Source organism: Cervus canadensis, chromosome 31 (assembly GCF_019320065.1).
Source record: "Cervus canadensis isolate Bull #8, Minnesota chromosome 31, ASM1932006v1, whole genome shotgun sequence".
NCBI classification, from domain to species: Eukaryota; Metazoa; Chordata; class Mammalia; order Artiodactyla; family Cervidae; genus Cervus; species Cervus canadensis.
The window spans coordinates 35,375,361-35,393,401 of NC_057416.1; the positions used below are offsets into that span (position 1 = coordinate 35,375,361).

General features: G+C 45.5%; 1 protein-coding gene across 5 annotated transcripts in view; it reads left to right on the top strand.

Annotated features, from left to right (window-relative positions):
• Positions 1 to 18,041, top strand: part of HOOK3 (hook microtubule tethering protein 3) — a 90,440-nt gene that overhangs the window by 6,664 nt on the left and 65,735 nt on the right. For all 5 annotated transcript variants that reach the window (XM_043454230.1, XM_043454231.1, XM_043454229.1 and 2 more), the window contains 2 exons: positions 1,325 to 1,410; positions 16,260 to 16,332. In XM_043454230.1, coding sequence (XP_043310165.1) covers positions 1,325 to 1,410; positions 16,260 to 16,332 — 159 coding nt within the window. The remainder of the gene's footprint in view (positions 1 to 1,324; positions 1,411 to 16,259; positions 16,333 to 18,041) is intronic.

Consider the following 18,041-nt stretch of genomic DNA (forward strand, 5'->3'; position numbering starts at 1 on the left):
TCTTTCTTTCTTCTGGCTGCACCCTATACAGCTTGCAGGATCCTGGTTCCCCGACCAGGGATCAGACCCGTGCCCCCAGCAGTGGACGTGCAGAGTCTTAACCCCTGGACCACCAGGAAGTCCCCCACAATACTTTGGTTCTGAGTGAAAGAAATCTCAGCTTGGCCAGATGTAAAGAAGAGATGGATCTCGCATCACAGGAGGCTCTGAGGTTTAGTCTGGTGGCTCAGTTTTGGCCTGCAGGACCTCATTCTTCCTGTTCCTCTTCTCTGCCATTTACTGCGTTGGCCTCATCCTAACAGTCACAAGATGCCTGCTCGTGGCCATTGAGGCCGCCAGCATGCTTATTCACACCAGGGAAGGTTGGCTTTCCTTCCCTGGAAGCCCACATTAAGCCTCTCTTTGCATCCATTTGGTCCAGATTGTCTGCCTGAGAGCCTGCCCGTGAGCCAGTCACTGGCAGAGGGAATGCAGGTGCCCTGACTTTCTCAGGTGATTATCTCTGAGGATGCTGAATGCAGGGAAGCTGCCCAGCGTCCTCCACAGTCCCTTTTACCAAAAGGAAAAAAATTGCAATGCAGCCTGCAGGAAATTTCCCATAAGGGAAAACATTTCTTACTGTTCTGCTTTTATTTTATTTTTTAAATAGTCAGATCTTTATTTAAAACTCCAATCTGCCAGCCTAGCGTTTTCCACCAGCTTGGGGAGCAGAAACCTTCACAGGCTTCCCAGTCTTCTGCTGAGATGCTGCCTCTGTGGGGCCTTTGCAGCGGCCATTGCTGCCCTTTTAGATGCTTGCTTAGCCTTTTTTGCTTCCTTGGTGGCCCTGCCAGCTTATTCTCATTGAGCCTTCCTAAGTTCAGGTTCTGATTTCCTCTTGGCCGTCACATCAGCAAGAGATGCACCCGTGTCAGCCCTCTGGAATTTGAGTGCACAGCACGTTCTTTTCTTTTGAACGTCTTCCGACTGTCCGTTTCTGTGCTTGCTTCTGTAGAGGACAGTCCAGTTGGTCTGACGAGGATTCCTCTTGGAGAGGACTGGCAGCTCACCTTTTGCATCAAGAAACTGGAAAACCTTCCCATCGGTCCTAGCGTAGCGCGCCCCCCCCCCCCCCCCCATGCCCTGGGTAGATCTTGAACCTGCTGAAACTGCCCAGCTCCACCTTCAGGGTGGCTAATGCCAGGGAGAAGGAAAGATCTGTTCTGCTGTTTTTAAATGTATTCAACTCCAAGATGAGGTAATGAAGCCTGAGAATTCTGCTGTATGGTTAACTGTGAAATCATTTCTCTCTCTCTCTCTCTTTTTTTTTTCCCCTTTTTTCCAGATCCAGACATTTAACGTGGATGCACCATGCCAGACCGTGGAAGATTTAACGAATGGGGTTGTGATGGCCCAGGTTCTTCAAAAGATGTAAGGATAAATCGCTTTCTCTTTTTCTGTGTTACGTACATGGATATTTATTAGATTGAAAACATGGACCAAAAAATAAAGTGTTGGCTTGAAACACGAGTTGCCTGTGGACTGAGAACCGAGCAGCATGTGTGGTTTGGGTGGCCCATGCTTATTTCAGCTGCGGGGTAGTTAAGGCTGCAGTTGTTACCATATTCCAGCCGTTCTGGAATTCTTCATGTGTTTTTTTCAGCAAGTGTGGCAGACATTTTCATGTTAGCATCCCACTTTTGCCATTCTAGAACGCTCTTACGAGGCTTCCTCTCTCTGTAGGACTCTGCCCAGATGTCTCATCAGCAAGGCTGATATATTTATATTTCTACATTTTATAAATGTTTTATTTATAAAATAAAGGAAAGGCGTGCCCCATGTTCTGTGTCCCTGTTAACCTTCTGTGTGCTTCTAGAAGTGGGTAGCGCCATCTCATATGCCAGGTATTTTGCTCGTGTGTTACCTGCTGCTTTCACGGACACCCATATGCAGACACACACACACACAGATAAGCTCCACCTGGGGGTGGGAGGTTCCTTTTGTTCACTGCTGTATCCTAGCACCTAGGACAGTACCTGGTTTTGGAGTAAGCCATCTGAAAATGCCCTTTCTTTGTGGATCCAAAATTGTCAAATGTCAGCATCTCTGTTGGTTCCGTCTGTATCCTGGGTGCTCTGTTCACTGACTAACAGAAGGAGTGAGATACTCATTTGGGATATATCATGTAAAATAATCCCAGTTCTTTCCTTCTAAGCACTTTGAAAGCATAGTAGTTATAAAATTGATATTATTAGGTTGTCTTGAACTTGTGACCTAGGAACTTTCAAGTAAAGGATTACCTGTGAATTTACGATGTCATTAGTGATGCGATCTGGGGGACATGGTTGTCTGTTGAAGCCTGAGACACTGAGAGATTTGCCTGTGTGTGACCTGCCGAGGTTTCCCGCAGCACGGTTGAGGACCTGTGTCACCACTGAAGGCTTCTTGCTGTTGCTCGCCTTGCAGGGAGCTGTGGAGAGCAGCTCGTCTGAGAAGCAGCTCAGATGCCTGCGTTTCAGGGACTCTGCCTGCCTTTCACATTAGGGGTTTGTGCCTGAGAACTGTAGCTTGCCGTCTTTCTTCTGCACTCACATGGCACATCCCTCATGATACACAGGCTGTAGGCTTTTTGGTGGAACTTGAGGAGGCTTGCCTAAAACCTGACCAGCCCTGGGCCTAGCACTGAGAAGAGTGGTCTTGTGATTTCCATGGTCACCTTTAAGTGGTGCCCTAATAGCGTTTTAAACAGCCTCGAGAGTTTCACTCAAGTTCTTAGTAAGAATTATTTGTGGGGAAGTGGGCATAGCTATGTGAGCTTTCCAAGTCGGTGTCAGTAAATGAGTTTTTTTGTCTAAGTTACTTTGGGTAGGATTTCTATCCATTGTAGAAACCAGGAGAAAGCCTGTTTGTATATATTATTTTACCAAACCAAGATCGTAACATACATTATGTTCTGCCAAGTGGTTATTCTAATTTATTGTAGTCTTGTAGGTATATTTCTCATCAAGATTTTGTTTTTGTACCCTATTTTCTCAAAATGCATCCCTTTTTTCAGAAAAAGGTGACAAATTTGTGTCTATGTATGTATGTGTTGTATGTGTATGCATGTATGTGTGCACACATCGGTGTAACCACCACCCAGGTAGAACTGTACGATATTTCAGGCTCCCAGATGGTTCCTGCCATGCCCTTCCGTAATCAATACCCCTTGTCTCCAAGGTACCCATGATTCTGAGTTCCAAACCATCCTTCTTACAAGTGGAATCTTACAGTTGATACTCTTTTGTGTCTGATTATTTCAACATAATGTCTGCATGACTCATCCATGTTGTTCTGTATTGTCTGTTTTAAATAATTGCATCATATAGCTTCACAGAAGCTTCCTCCTCTGTCAGTTTGATATTTACTGAGCAGCTACTCTGTGTCCAGCGCTGGTGACGCCAGGGGCAAGCACAGACCACAGGGTAGTTGTGTTCAGAGAGTTTATAACCTAACTATGGAAACAAACTTGCTAATAAAACAAGCGCTGCAGAGAAAGTTGTGAAAGTGTCCAAGTTAGCAGGCGACTCTGCAGGACTCGCATTCAGAAGAGTCCAAGCGGTAGATGTCCGTATGGGTGTGTCTCAGTGGAAGCCGTGAGTGTGGATTACATCGCTCAGGGAAGAACATGGAGGAAGAACACAGGTGTACCTGAGCTTTGAAGACCTCCGACGTTCAGCTGTTGGTCAGAACGTCGACCAGCAGAGGGACTGGGAAGGCCTGCAAAGTGTGGGAGCCAGAGAAAGGGCAGGTCTCTTCATTTTGTCTGAGCCGAGCAGTGAAAAACTGGATCTTCCTGCTGTTTTAGTAGAAATTTTATCAAATATATTCATAGTATGCTTATTGTTAGTGCAACTGATTTTTCCCCCTCATCTTTTAAGTCATTTTCTGCTCATCTGCTTTTCTGCTTCCAGCATCTTGTTGCTGCCTCCTCTCTTGCTGTTTGCCCATGTAGGTTCCCCTCTCCCTGTTTTTTGTTTTTAATCAGTAGACTTTGTTTTTTGGAGCAGTTTTAGTTTCACAGCAAAACTGAGTGGAAAAAAGTTTCAATACGGGACGATGAGAAAGTTCTGGAGGTTGATGGTGGTGATGGTCGGACCAGAGTGTGAACGTACTTCATGCCTCTGAGCTTAAAAAATGGTCTAGATGATAAAATCATACGTATATTTTAACTACAATGAGAGAAGTTTTTAAAAACTGAGCAAACAGTCTGGTGACCTCCCACCTGCTCCGTGCCGCACCCCACACAGGCCCTCCCCAGTGTGGGACGTTTGTTACCACTGCTGAGCCTGCGTGGAAGCGTCGTCATCACCCAGCCCCCAGTTTACGGCAGCGTTCAGTCCACGTCGTACACTCTGGAGTTTCATTACAGCCACACAGAATAGCATCTGCCCTGAAAATCCCAGAGCTCTGCCTAGTCACCCCCACCCCCAATTATTGTCTCCACTGTTCCGCCTTTTCTGGTCACGCAGATGTAGACTGACTTCTTTCACTTAATAATGTGCATTTAAGATTCCTCCTTGTCTCTTCCTGGCTCACCCGTTCATTTCTTTTGAGGGCTTATCCCTCATTTTTTAAGTAGCTTTGTTGAAAGTGATGTGCAATGAATCGCACATTTGTAGAGTAGAATTTGATGGTTTTGTTTTTTTTTTTAACTGGTGGAGATGCCCAGGAAACTGTCAAGAGAATGAGCATATCAGTCACTTCAAAAGATCTTCTCAGCCTCTCCTTCCAGCCCCCTCACCCCCGCCACACACACATCCCCAGGGCAACCACGGATTTGCTCTTTGTCGATTAATTTGCATTTTATAGACAGTTATGTAAATATGCTCATAGTATGTTTTGCCTTTAGAGGGAGAGGCGGTGGCTTCTTTCTGTGCAACATAATCTGAGATCCATCCGTATTGTTGCCCGTATTACTCTAGCACACGCATGTTGCATTGTACAGGCACAACTGTAGTCCATCCCTCCACCCCTGGGCTACTGTAGTCTGAGCTGTTACAGATAGAGTGAGCCTCTGTTAGCATCACAGTCGATCACAAATGCTGTGAGCATCGGTGTTCCCATCTTTGTATGGACATACGCTTTCATTTCTCTTAGGCAAATTCCATGTAAGGGTGAAATGACTGGTGTATGTTTAATGTTCACAGGCAGTGTGTGAGTCTTCCAGTTGCCCCATGGCCTCAGCAGCACTTGCTGAAGCCGGTGTTTTTCATTATAGCCATTCTAGTGGCTGTCTAGGGGTACATCACTGTGGGGTTTACTTGTATTTCTCTCAGCGTGATGACTAGTGACATTGGGCATCTTTTCTTGTGTGTGTGTGTGTGTGTGTGTGTGTACACACATATATATATTTCCTTTGGTGAACAGTTTGTGGTAGTCTTTTTTTAATTTTTTAAAACTGAATATAATTGATTCACAAAGCTGTGTTAGCTTTTGGTGTACAACAGGGTGATTCGGTTATATGCATATATTTAATATATTCTTTTCTATTGTAGTTTATTGCAGCTTATTGTATACAGGTTCCTGTGCCGCAAAGTAGGACTTTATTTTGTATGCGGTAATTTGTATCTGCTAACCCCAAACTCCTAACTTATCTGTTGTCTCCCCGCTTTCCCGTTTGGTGACCATACATTTGTCTTCTGTGCCTATGAGTCTGTTTCTGTTTCACAGATAGGTTCATTTGTGCCGTGTTTTAGAGTCCACATATAAGTGATATCATGTGGTATTTGTCTTTCTCTTTGACTTCCTTCACTTAGTACGATAATCTCTAGTTGTATCCATGTTGCTGCAAATGGCGATATTTCCTTCTTTTTTTAAGTGGCTGAGTAATAATCGCATTGTATATATGTACCACATCTTCTCTATCCACTCCTCTGTCAGTGGACATTTAGCTTGCTTCCTTGTCTTGGCTATTATAAATCCTGCTGCTGTGAGCACCGGGCTGCATGTTCCTTTTCCACTCAGAGTTTTTTCCCAGATACAGACCCAGGAATGGGACTGCGCAGTCATCTGGTAGCTCTGTTTTTTAGCTCTCTAAGGAACCTCCATACCGCTCGCCACGGCGGCCGCTCCAGTTTACACTCCCACCAGCGGGGAGGGTGGGTTCCGTTCTCTCTGTCGCCTCTCCTGTCTGCCTTGTTTTTTTTTTTGTAATACTTTTATTTACTTATTGGCTCTGCTGGGTCTCTGTTGCTGCTCAGGCTTTTCTCTGGTTGCGGGGCGCAGGGGCTGCTCTTCCTTGCAGTGCGTTGGCCTCCCGTGTTGCGGGGCACGGGCTCTGGGGCGTGCCCACCTCAGTCGCTGCGGCACGTGGGCTCAGGAGTTTGGGGCTCTCGGGGGCTCGAGCACAGACTCACTGCTGGTGGTGCGCGGGCTTCGCTGCTCTGCGGCATGTGGGATCTTCCCGGCCCAGGGATCAAACCCACGTCTCCTGCATTGGCAGGCAGATTCTTTACCACTGAGCCCCCAGGGAAGCCCCTTTTGCCTATTTTTTAATTGAATTGTCTGTCTCATTGAATTTATTGTTCTTTGTTTCTAAATACATGTTCTCTCTCAGACGTAGGTTTTAAAATATTTTCTCCCAGCCTGAGGGTTCCCCTTTAACTTTATTAATAGTATCTTTGCAGAGCAAATGTTTTTAAACTTTTTTTTTTTTTTTTTTTTAGTTGGAGGCTAATTACTTCACAACATTTCAGTGGGTTTTGTCACACATTGATATGAATCAGCCATAGATTTACACATATTCCCCATCCCGATTCCCCCTCCCACCTCCCTCTCCACCTGATTCCTCTGGGTCTTCCCAGTGCACCAGGCCCGAGCACTTGTCTCATGCATCCCACCTGGGCTGGTGATCTGTTCACCATAGATAATATACATGCTGTTCTTTGGAAACATCCCACCCTCACCTTCTCCCACAGAGTTCAAAAGTCTGTTCTGTACTTCTGTGTCTCTTTTTCTGTTTTGCATATAGGGTTATCATTACCATCTTTCTAAATTCCATATATATGTGTTAGTATGCTGTAGTGTTCTTTATCTTTCTGGCTTACTTCACTCTGTATAATGGGCTCCAGTTTCATCCATCTCATTAGAACTGATTCAAATGAATTCTTTTTAATGGCTGAGTAATATTCCATGGTGTATATGTACCACAGCTTCCTTATCCATTCATCTGCTGATGGGCATCTAGGTTGCTTCCATGTCCTGGCTATTATAAACAGTGCTGCAGTGAACATTGGGGTGCACGTGTCTCTTTCAGATCTGGTTTCCTCAGTGTGTATGCCCAGAAGTGGGATTGCTGGGTCATATGGCAGTTCTATTTCCAGTTTTTTAAGAAATCTCCACACTGTTTTCCATAGCGGCTGTACTAGCTTGCATTCCCACCAACAGTGTAAGAGGGTTCCCTTTTCTCCACACCCTCTCCAGCATTTATTGCTTGTAGACTTTTTATTATTAAATAATTATTATTTAATAATATATTTTTTTAGTTCACCTTTTTTTTTTTTTTTGAACTGTATTAAGAAACCTTTAATAGACACAGGGTCACTAAGATTTCCTCCTGTGTTTTCCTCGAGAAGTTTCATGGTTTCAGTGCTTATATTTAGGTCTATGATGCAGCTGAACCGACATGCTGGGATGCGTCATTCTACATTTCCCGGCATGAACCCTTGGTCGCCCGGTATCACTGCCGCCCCGGCCCTGCCGTCTCCCTCTTCTGGGGGACCGCCTCCTGCGGTCCTCTCTGCAGACCCCCAGCACCGCGTCCCCCCTCTCTCTGATCACTTTCCAAGGTGGGGGCCATCATACTTCTGAGAAGGTTGAGACACAAGGAAGAAAACCTCCCTGGCGTCCCCGCCCCCGCCCCCCACCACCACCGCCAGCGTCCGTGCGGCCCCTCGCTGCCCGTTGCCGCCTGCGGGCTGCAGTCCCGCCGTCACGTCCGCACCTGTGGGCGCTATGCTGGCTCCCATCACCTCTCCTGCTCAGGAGCGTCGCTCTTCCCGTTGCCGTCTTTCCAACACCCACAGCCTCCCCTGCTCTGCGGGGCCACATCCCCCAGCAGGCTTCTGTGTCTTTAAACAGACTTCGCAGGACCCTGCTTCTGCCCGCCACCATGCCGGTCCTCCTCCTGGCGGAGCGTCTGTCCCGGACCCACCCCCCGCCCCCCGCACATCCTCTTCCGGCAGAGTGTCCCCACCATCACATTGGAGCCGCTCTTGTTTGGGACATCAGTTATCTGCGTGCCGCTGATGCCGTCTCCGTCCTCGCCTGGACCAGCAGGAACGCTCCAAGGATCTCTCAGTCCTCGCCGGGACTGACGAGAGCGCTCCAAGGACAGATGCTCATCTCCTTACTGCGTCTTCCTTGTGGCACTCACTCGCATTTGGCCTCCAGGGTGCTGTGGCCGCCCGGATTGCTCTCCTGTCTCGTTGGGTGGTCTGCATTTCCTCGGCTGGTCTCCCTCTCCTGTGCTCCCTCCTAGGGATGCGGAGCCTTAGACTCAGGCCTCACCCCTCTTCTCTTTGGTTTGCTTCACCTCTTGATGGTTAGTCTCACGGCCTGGAATATCATCCGTATCCTGATGATGCTCAGATTTTATCTCCAGCGTGAATCTCTCCTCTGGCAGCTGGACTTGGTTTAGGCTCAGCATCTCCGGTCAGATCTGAAAGACATCTCAGAGTCATCACGTCTAAAGCTAAGCCCTGCCTTCTACCCAGACCCACTCAGTCAGACGTCCTCATTTCAGTGGTTGGCGTTGCTGGCCTTGAGCTGCTTGGACCTTAAAACCTCTCTCTCCTCCTGTTTCTCCACATCCCGCATCTAATCTGTAGAAGATACTGATGGCTACATTTAAACTATCGCTAAATCTAGCCTTTAGATCTGACTTCCAGATTACAGAGGAATACAGAGGAAGAAGTGAAACTAAGTCACGAGGAAAGGATCAGACAAATCCGGAATGTGGGCTGTTTCGCGGGACAGTTGACTCGGTCTGTTCAGCAAGAAAGGGGTGAAGAGTTCTAGATCAAAGAGCCCAGACAGACAGACACTGATCGGACACGTCGGATGGCTCATCTTGGAAGACCTACCGTGGGCAGCAGCGTGGACGCCCCCGAGGACATCGTGCCCAGGTGGTAGCCGACCGGCTACCAGGAGGCCAGACTCCACCCGTGATGTCCGGGAGGTGTCTGAGGTGGTCGGACTCGTGGAGTGGTGGCTGCCAGGGACTGGGATTTGGGGAGACGGGGAGTTGGTATTCTGCAAGTAAAACGGTTCTGTTCCATGAGATGCACAAGCCCGAGGTCTGCCGTGCCGCGCTGCTCCTGTGTCTGACAGGACTGAACTCTGGCCTTGAGTGTCTCTTGAGAGGGCAGAGCTCATGTTAAGTGTTCTTACCACAGCTCCAAAAACAAAAGCAAGTGCAGTGCGTGACTCTTGGGTTCTGTTTGAACAAAGACTCCTCAAGGACGTAATGGAGGAGATTTGAGTGTAGACTGAATATCAGATGGTATTCTGGGAGCGTTTCTTTGTTATGTGAGGTGTAGCATCAGAACCGTGGTGGGTGAGGTGCAGGTAAGTGCCTCACTTACCAGAGGTGTATTGTGAAATTTTTAGGACTGAAAAAGGTTTATGATGAAAACTACTTATTTTCCCACTACTGTATGGGTCTAGCCGCCCTGATGGTGTTAATTTCCAGACCGGCATCGGTGTCTCTGCAGTTGCCTGCCTGCAGGCTGACGTGCATGCAGCAGCCAGAGGGTTTCCTGATCAGGTTTCCAGCGTCAGGCCGGCCCTGGCGCCCCAGGTCACTCGGGGTGAGAACCGAGGGCCCACACGTGTCTGAGTGACACATCAGAGCCCACATGACCTTCACACTTGGCACCGTCCTGACCTCACTTTCCTGTGTTCTTGCCGCTCCAGGCTCATCCTCACGCATATCCCGCCCCAGGGCTTTTGCACGGCCCAGCCCACTGCCTCCAATGTTTATCAGTCAGACCTCCAAATGCCACTCCTCACCAACTGCCAGGCCCCCCGATAGTCGTTCATCTCCCCATGTAGCCTTCCCACCCCCCGACCACCTGTTTAACTTGCTGCCACCCTCAACTTCCAGACCCACTTGTCCGTCTCTGGAGTACGTGTTCTGTAAATGTTAGCTGAATGAATGAATATGGAATGATAAACGTTGACTTTGAAATGAAAAGAAAGCAACTTTTATTTTCTTTTATCCTTTATCTCCAAGAAGAGTTCCCAGCTTTTATGTCATTTTCCATCAAGTTTCCCTGACGCCAACATCCCAAGGTGACTCAGGCCCCACAAGTTGAGATAGAAGTCCTTTGCTGCTAACACTTAGGGCACCCCAAGTGTTAACTTGGCGTTAAGGCCCAGTCCCACGGGACTGCCCCCACTGCAGACGCCACGTGGATGTGTGTGGGGTCCTGGGGCCCCCACACTCCTGCCTAGCCAACTGCAAATGCTGGAGTTCCTATGAACCCCCTTGTGTTTGACATTTGCGAGAATGACACAAAACTCGGGGAAGCCCTGTGCTTACGATACCAGTTTTATTGTAAAGGATCCAACTCAGGAACCAAATGAAAGAGATGCCCAGGGGTGTGTGGGGTTTAGGGCAGGGCAGAGCTCCGTGCCCCTGGCCCACTGCCCTCCCAGCACGGGGCTGTGCTCACCCACCCCGAGGCTCCTGAACCCTGCTGTATGGAGTTTATTTGGGGGTTTCACTACAGAGCCATGAGTGACGTCTTTAGCCATGAGTTTGAACTTTATCTCCATCCCTTCCTGGGGGTTGGGGGTGGGGCTGTACGTTCCTCTGGGACCAGCCGTGGTCCTAAAGCTGTCTAGGGATCTCACGGTGAGTCATCCCGCTAGCATTGGCTCGGGTGTGGCTGGAAACGGCTCATGATGAATTGTAAAGGACACCCCATCACTCAGGAAATTCATAGGCTTTTAGGAGCTCAGCCCTAGGAACCAGAGACAAAGACCAAACCTATTTCTTGTTCTACCACAACCACATATTGATTGAAAGAGCCAGATCAGAAGCTGTAAGAGGTGCCTCTCAGTGCCGTCAGGTTTTATATTTCAGAGATCAAGAATGAGGGAAAAGAAAGGAGATGAAATGACGGTCAAGCTGTGGACAGTGGTGGAAGCGCTCTTTTGGCCTGTGGGACCGGATTGCCTGCCTTGGTTTAGATAGAGCCTGTCCCTTTTGTGCCTGTGTTGCTCATCCGGATACAGCTGGGGATAAAGCATAGTTCACTTTATTTTTGTTGTCATTAAGGATGCAAAATATAAATATCATAGCTAACTCTTCAACATCCATTTAATGGCAGGGGACCAAAATGATTGTTTTGTGTAATGAAAAGATCATGAGAAAATAGACCTAAGAATCAACATATCTATTTAAAAAAAATAATAAAGGTTGCTACTAAAAATACCGTTATCAAGGATATATGTATAATGTAGCTGATTGACTTTGTTGTATAGTAGAAGCTGACACAGCACTGTAACGGAACTGTGTCTCGGTTTTTTAAATGCCTTATTAAGAAATTAAGTCAAAATGCAGGGTTTGTTTCAGACATCTTCATTTGCGGGATTCAGGTAGAATATTATGGCACTTGAATAATTTCAGCAGTAGAAATAAAATTTAATGTTTTGGTTTCTGTGGAGGCAGTTGACTACAGGAAGACAGTATATTTGTGGAATTACACAAGCGATTAAAATTAATGGGCTTTTCCTTTAGCTTAAGCTGTGACAAAGAAGCTATAGCCAAGCAGACATGTTACTGGAAAAGTCAAGGAAATGGCTTTGTATGTTTTGTGGTTGGTTTGCGTTGTTTTCTTAGCACGAGTCAGGACGTAGTAAGAAGCTAAAGATAGTCCCTTACTCATGAGGAACACTCCCAGTAAGATTATCCCTTGTTGGTTACATATCTGTGCAGAAGTATAATCTGTTAGGATTTTGGAGAAGATTGCCTTTATGTTGTTTGATCCTAGCCTGAGAACGTTAATTAGGGGTTTTGAGAAAACACCGGAAATTGTCAACTGCCTAGAGAAACAGAGTTATGGCTAGATGCCGGCACATTGAGTCAGAGTTCATGACTACAGAAAGTCACTTTAAATGGAAGCCGGGTGGGGACTACTGTTCCTTTTTTTTTTGATTGATGTATAGCTGATTTACGGTGTTGTTAATTACTGCCGTGCAGCCAAGTGGTTCAGTTTGACATATACCTTCTTTTTAACAAAGCATCCTTTTCCATTATGATTTATCCCAGGGTATTGAATATAACCACCCCCCCTCCATGCTGTACAGTAGGACCCCGTTGTTTATCCACTCTCTGTTCAACAGTTTACATCTGCCAGCCCCGACCTCCCCCTCCAGCCCTCCCCGACTTCCTCCCCCGCCCAGCCTGCTCTCTGTTCTCTTGCATAGATAGTTCATTTGTGTCGTAGTTTAGATCTGTGGACTCCTGTTGTTGCTGTGTTCCACCCAAGTGGCAGATTGGAAGCTCATGCAGTAAAAGCGCTATGACTTTTCCCAACGTTGTCCGGCGCACAGGTATCGGTCGGGACTGCCGGGAGTCAGACCCGAAGTGCTTGGCAGCCGGCAGTGGCCGGGACACACGCCTGCCCCCACTGAGCACAGAGCGTGGTCCTGAACGTTGTGGATCTTTGCTCTCCGTGTCTGGTCTGCTAAGCAGGAGGAGAGGCTTGGCCATAAGACCGTGGTGGTGATTGCAGGGGACCGGTTTCATGTTGAAGTCTTCTCATCTGTTGTCAGAAGAACGGCAGTACCATCAGCTGTGCCGCTTAACCACATGAACGTGGGGCGATCGCTCACCTTCTGAGTCTGATGTTCCGCAGCGTCACGTGGGGACACTGATACCTTCCTGGCAGGGTTACCGTGAATGCGGAGTGCCAGGCTCTGTGGCTCGGACGTTACCCGTGCTCAGTTCAGGGTGGTAACAGCTGCCTGGGTTGTCCGTCCTTCTCTGCTCAGGCACCTTTTGAGGTTCTGATGCGGTGGTCTTAGGAAGAAACAACTGTATCCTAGTGCTTGGCTTGAAACGTTTTATTCAGATTTTTCCAAGTTCTTCAATTCATGGTACTCTTAATTGTAAACAAAGTATTCCGTAGTCTTCGAGTTCTCAGAGTGTATAGTTTCTTAAACATTTTAAAGCATTCTTTGTTTATAAGTTAAGGGGTTTCCTGTTGAGATGGAAGTCTCTTTTAGCTGTGTGGCCCTGAGCCGCAACTGAACCAGGAAGTCTAGTTTGCCTTTGGCTTTGGGTGAGCATCCCCCACTTAGCACCAGACTCACAACTTGCCCTGCTCGTGAGTCTTTCTTATTTGGAAAGACTGTTACTTGGCTGGCAGTGATAATGATTTTTAGATTATGGCTTTTTCAATGATTTAAGTATTAAAAATATGGAGTTTTTTTATTTTCTGAATTACTTTCATGATAATTCTGTAATATTTTAGTAGAATTCACTTATATTGTCGTTTTTTCTTTGCATTATCCATTGTCGCAAGAGGTTTTAAGCCGAGAGGCCTCTTTCTGAGGGGTTGTCTGCCCAGTGTGTATCCCACTCCATCCTTGTGGTCCCATGGCAGTCAGACTGGGGATGGAAATGGACTCTGGCTTTGTCGTTTGCAGTTTCCTGGGAATTTAGAATTGGGATTGGCTGGGGGTTGCTCTTCAAAACTCTCTCCTTGAACTGGCATGGTGAAGACTTGGAGCATGTCTGGAGAAACAGAAAAGACTGGTCTTCAGAGAGAGAAATGTATGGATGGGCAGAAGCAACGGTGAAAGTCAGATGAGTACCGTCCAGATTCCTAACAGCCTCCCTGTTCTCGGTCTCATTCTCGAGGCGGCCCTCTGCCTTTCTGTACCATAACGGACCTCAGTGGTCTTCCGCAAGTTCCTTCTTACTGCAGTTTGGCTCAAATTAGTTTCGGCTAAAGAAGCTACATTAAGCTCGAAACAAAAATAGTTGAGTGTGAATATCTACATGCAGAAGAATGAAGTTAGATCCTTTACTTACACTATGCACATGGATCATAACCTACCAGAAGAACACCTACATTTAAAACTGAAGCTGTTGAAAATCATAGAAGACGACAGAAGAATAAGTCCTCCTGACCTTGAATCAGGCAAAAGCTTCTTAGATATAATACAAAGAGCAGACATAGATGAAATTGAACTTTATCAAGATTAAAAACAATTGTGCCACAAATTGTGCCATCAAGAAGTTGAAAAATGATAATTCACAGAATGCAAGAAAGTATTTACACATCTAATGTCTGATAAGGGGCTTTTATCCTGAATACTGAAAAAGAAAAAAAGCAAAACCAAAAACTAACAACTCAGTAAAAAAAAACCCAATTGTTAAATTGGAAAGATTCTAAATAGACTTGTCCAAAGAGGATATACAGATGGCCAATGAACACATGAAAAGATGCTCCACATTATTAGTTATTAAGATGATGCAAATCACAACCACAGTGAAACAGGACTTCACATCCACTATGACAGGCATAACTAAAAAGAGGGATAGCAACAAATAGCAAGACGGAAAAAATGGAGCTGATGTGTGCTACTGGTGAGAATGTAAAGTAGTACAGCTGCTTTGGGAAACAGTTCAGTCATCTTTCACGTGTTAAACAGAGTTGTTAGGGGACCCAGCAGTTCCGTTCCGAGGCACATACCCACATGAAGCATGTATATCAGCTGATGAATACATAAAGTATAGTGTACCCATAAATGAAATATTATTGAGCCATAAAAAGGAAAGAAGGGGTGACACATGCTGCAATGTGGATGAACTTTAAAAACATGCTGAATGAAAGAAAGCAGACAGAAAAAACCACAGTGTGTAATTTCATGAAACATACAAAACAGCAAACTCTTGAAGGTAAAAAGCAGATTAGTAATTCCTAGGGGCCAAAGAGAGAAATAGGGGTGAAGGCTAAATGAATAAAGGGTTTCTCTGGGGGATGATGGAGAAGTTCTCAAATTAGATTGTGGTGATGTGAATATACTAAAATCCACTTCAAACAGGTGAGTTGTATGGTCTGTGAATTATATCTCAATTAAAAAAATTAAAGAGACAATAAAGTGAATATGTTAACTTTGGTACAGGCTTCAAAAATAATCATAGTAGATTTCTATGGAGATAACTTATTCCTTTTTTTATAAATACATATGCCTAAAGAAGTACATCTTTATTTTTTAATAATAAAATTTTGAAGTTCTAGATAGCATGTTATTTCATTTAGAGATAACTTGAAATTTAGTACTGATTGTGCATATCAGTTTGAGTGACAGTTTAAATTGAGACTGTAGATTTTGTCCTAACATGTTTTTCTGGTTGCTATTACATTTTTTGGGTGAATGGAGACAGTTATGTTGTGAATGGATCTTTCAACTCAGCACTTGCTAGAGCAGGTCAGAGGTGTTCAACCTGTGGTCTTGAACAAATACAATTTCATTTCTTAGAGCATCTGTGTCAAGAACTTCAAGGTGACATGCTAGGCTGAAAGCTTTTTTTCCCCTTTCTTTCTAGTATTTATAGAAGTTTTAGAGGTTTTCCTAAGAAAAATAAGCATAAGTTTATTCAGGTTATATCCTTGTTTCGGTTTGTTTGTCCACGCCAAATCTAAGTGTTATCTTAGATTTAGGGCTTCTGCAAACAGAAACAGTATCCAACTTTGTCTGATGCCTACTTTTACATAAACAGGTCTCTATATTATTTAAACACATTGAAATTTTAGTAACATTGTTGGTGACCTTCAAGGTAGTAGGGGATGAAAGGCATTGAAATATTAACTGACTAGCTTATTTTAACCTTATTCCTAATATATTTATTTGGCTTTTTAAAAATAATCGTCATTGACTTTGACTGCTTTTAGATATTAGTGTGGTATCTACTAATTCCAGATTAGTGTATAATTTTAAAAATATATTTAACTTTATGTTACAACTTTTCACCTTTTAGCTTGTTTTTGATTAAAAAATGTTTTTAACAAGCTGGTAACAGTTGATTTTAGAGAAACTTACTGTAATTGCATTCAGTCTCATGTATTGAGTTATTTTGTGACTTATATGTGTCAAATACTTTTTTACATGGCAATTAACTGATGATGCAAGATGAATTTCAATTGTGTGTGTGTGGGTGTTTTGTTTTGGGTTGAGAGCTACATGATCTTAATATGCTAGCTTTTTCTTATTTGCAGAGATCCTGTGTATTTTGATGAAAATTGGTTAAACAGAATCAAAACTGAAGTAGGAGATAACTGGAGGCTGAAGGTATTTTATTTTTACGTCTTTTGCTTGGGGGTCTGTGCCACTTGTTGACTTTCGGTCTGATGTGTCTGAAATGGCGTTTGGTGAATAACCTAGAACTAAAGATGGGGGTAACCTGAAACTGCTCGCCAAAATGCTGTCTGGTGAAGCACAGTGATCGAGGGCTCAGACTGCCTGTGTCCACAGCCCAGCCCGCTGCTCACAACCCCGGCCAAGGCTTCAGCCCCTCAGCGCCTGAGTTCCCCGTTTCTAAAATGAGGGTTGTGACAGGATCTGCCCCATGGAAATAAATGAGTTAACGAGTGTACTGTACTTAGGACAGTCATGTTAATTGCTAGTGTTGTTATTAAAGATAAGGAAATATTGCTCATTATTAACTGTGTCCACAGCACTCAGAGAATGAATTATTTTTATTTCCATCCTGGTAACCTTAGTTTTCAGTACTTCTCAAGCATCTTTGACCGAAACCCACAATGAGAAATGCGGTTCACACTGAAGCCTCCCACCCACCTAAGTGTATGTGCATGTGTAGTTAGTTAAGTTTCTAACCTTGCTGTATGCAGTAATGTTTTGTTTTTATTTTTAAAAATACAGATTGCAGCCCATCTGTAAATTATTTTTTTTACCTTTCTGTCTTGAAATGATTATAGACTTCATAAGGGGTTGGGAAAAGAAAAGTACAGAGAAGTTCCACGTACCGTTCCCCAGTTTCTGTCAAACCTAGGGTCTGATGTGGGTGCCCCGCACCATGTATTTGGAGCTCCCCAGCTCTGCGGACACTGTTCTCTGTGCGTGTGCGGCCCCGCCTGGCTCTGTCCATGTGCACGTGTGTGTCACCGCCCCACAGCGGGGCTGCGGGCTGCTCCGTCCCTGCCAGCCTCCCCACATGCGCACACACCACCCAGGCCCTCGGCCACTGCCGCCTCCCTCTCCATCTCTGTAATCTTGTTCCACGAGATCATTCTGTGGTCATCACTGGCAGGGTGGAGAACTCTAGAATCATTTATTTTTGGTACGGCTTGTTGTTGTTATCTACTCACTAAGAGTCGTGTCTGACTCTTCGCAGCCCCATGGACCATAGCCTGACCAGCCTCCTGTGTCCATGGGATTCTCTAGGCAAGAATACTGGAGTGGGTTGCTGTGCCCTGCTCCAGAGGGTCTCCCGACTCAGGGGTCAGACCTGCGTCTCCTGTGCTGGCCGGCGGGTTCCTTACCCCTGAGCCACCAGGGAAGCCCCTGATACACCTTAGTAGTGACTCAAATGCAGATGACTGAGCTTGTGAAATCCCTGGACTTAACGATGGGCCAAGCTTGGTTTGTTTTTATATTTCCCCATAAAGCACATGTTTGAGGAAAATATTTATTCATTGACTAGACATTGGGTCTGACAGAATCTAATTCATCTTTTTCACTAAACTGAAGTGAATGGATGCTGTTTAATGGCACTGTTTTATTTTCGAAATAGCCTTTCAAGATTAGGTAGTTAAAGAGGTAGCTCTTCAGTGTTATGACATACAAATCAGGCTGCTCACCAGCTCATGGTTGCTGCTGAAGGAGCTGTATTCCCCACTCCTGTGTACACGGCTTGTACACAGACAGACACATAAACACACACGGTTGTCAGTGTCAGGAGGGCGGCAGGGCAGTAACCCAGAGAAGGGGGAATCTTGTCGTGTTCTTAATGTTCAGAACTGAAAGTCACCGTTGTGATT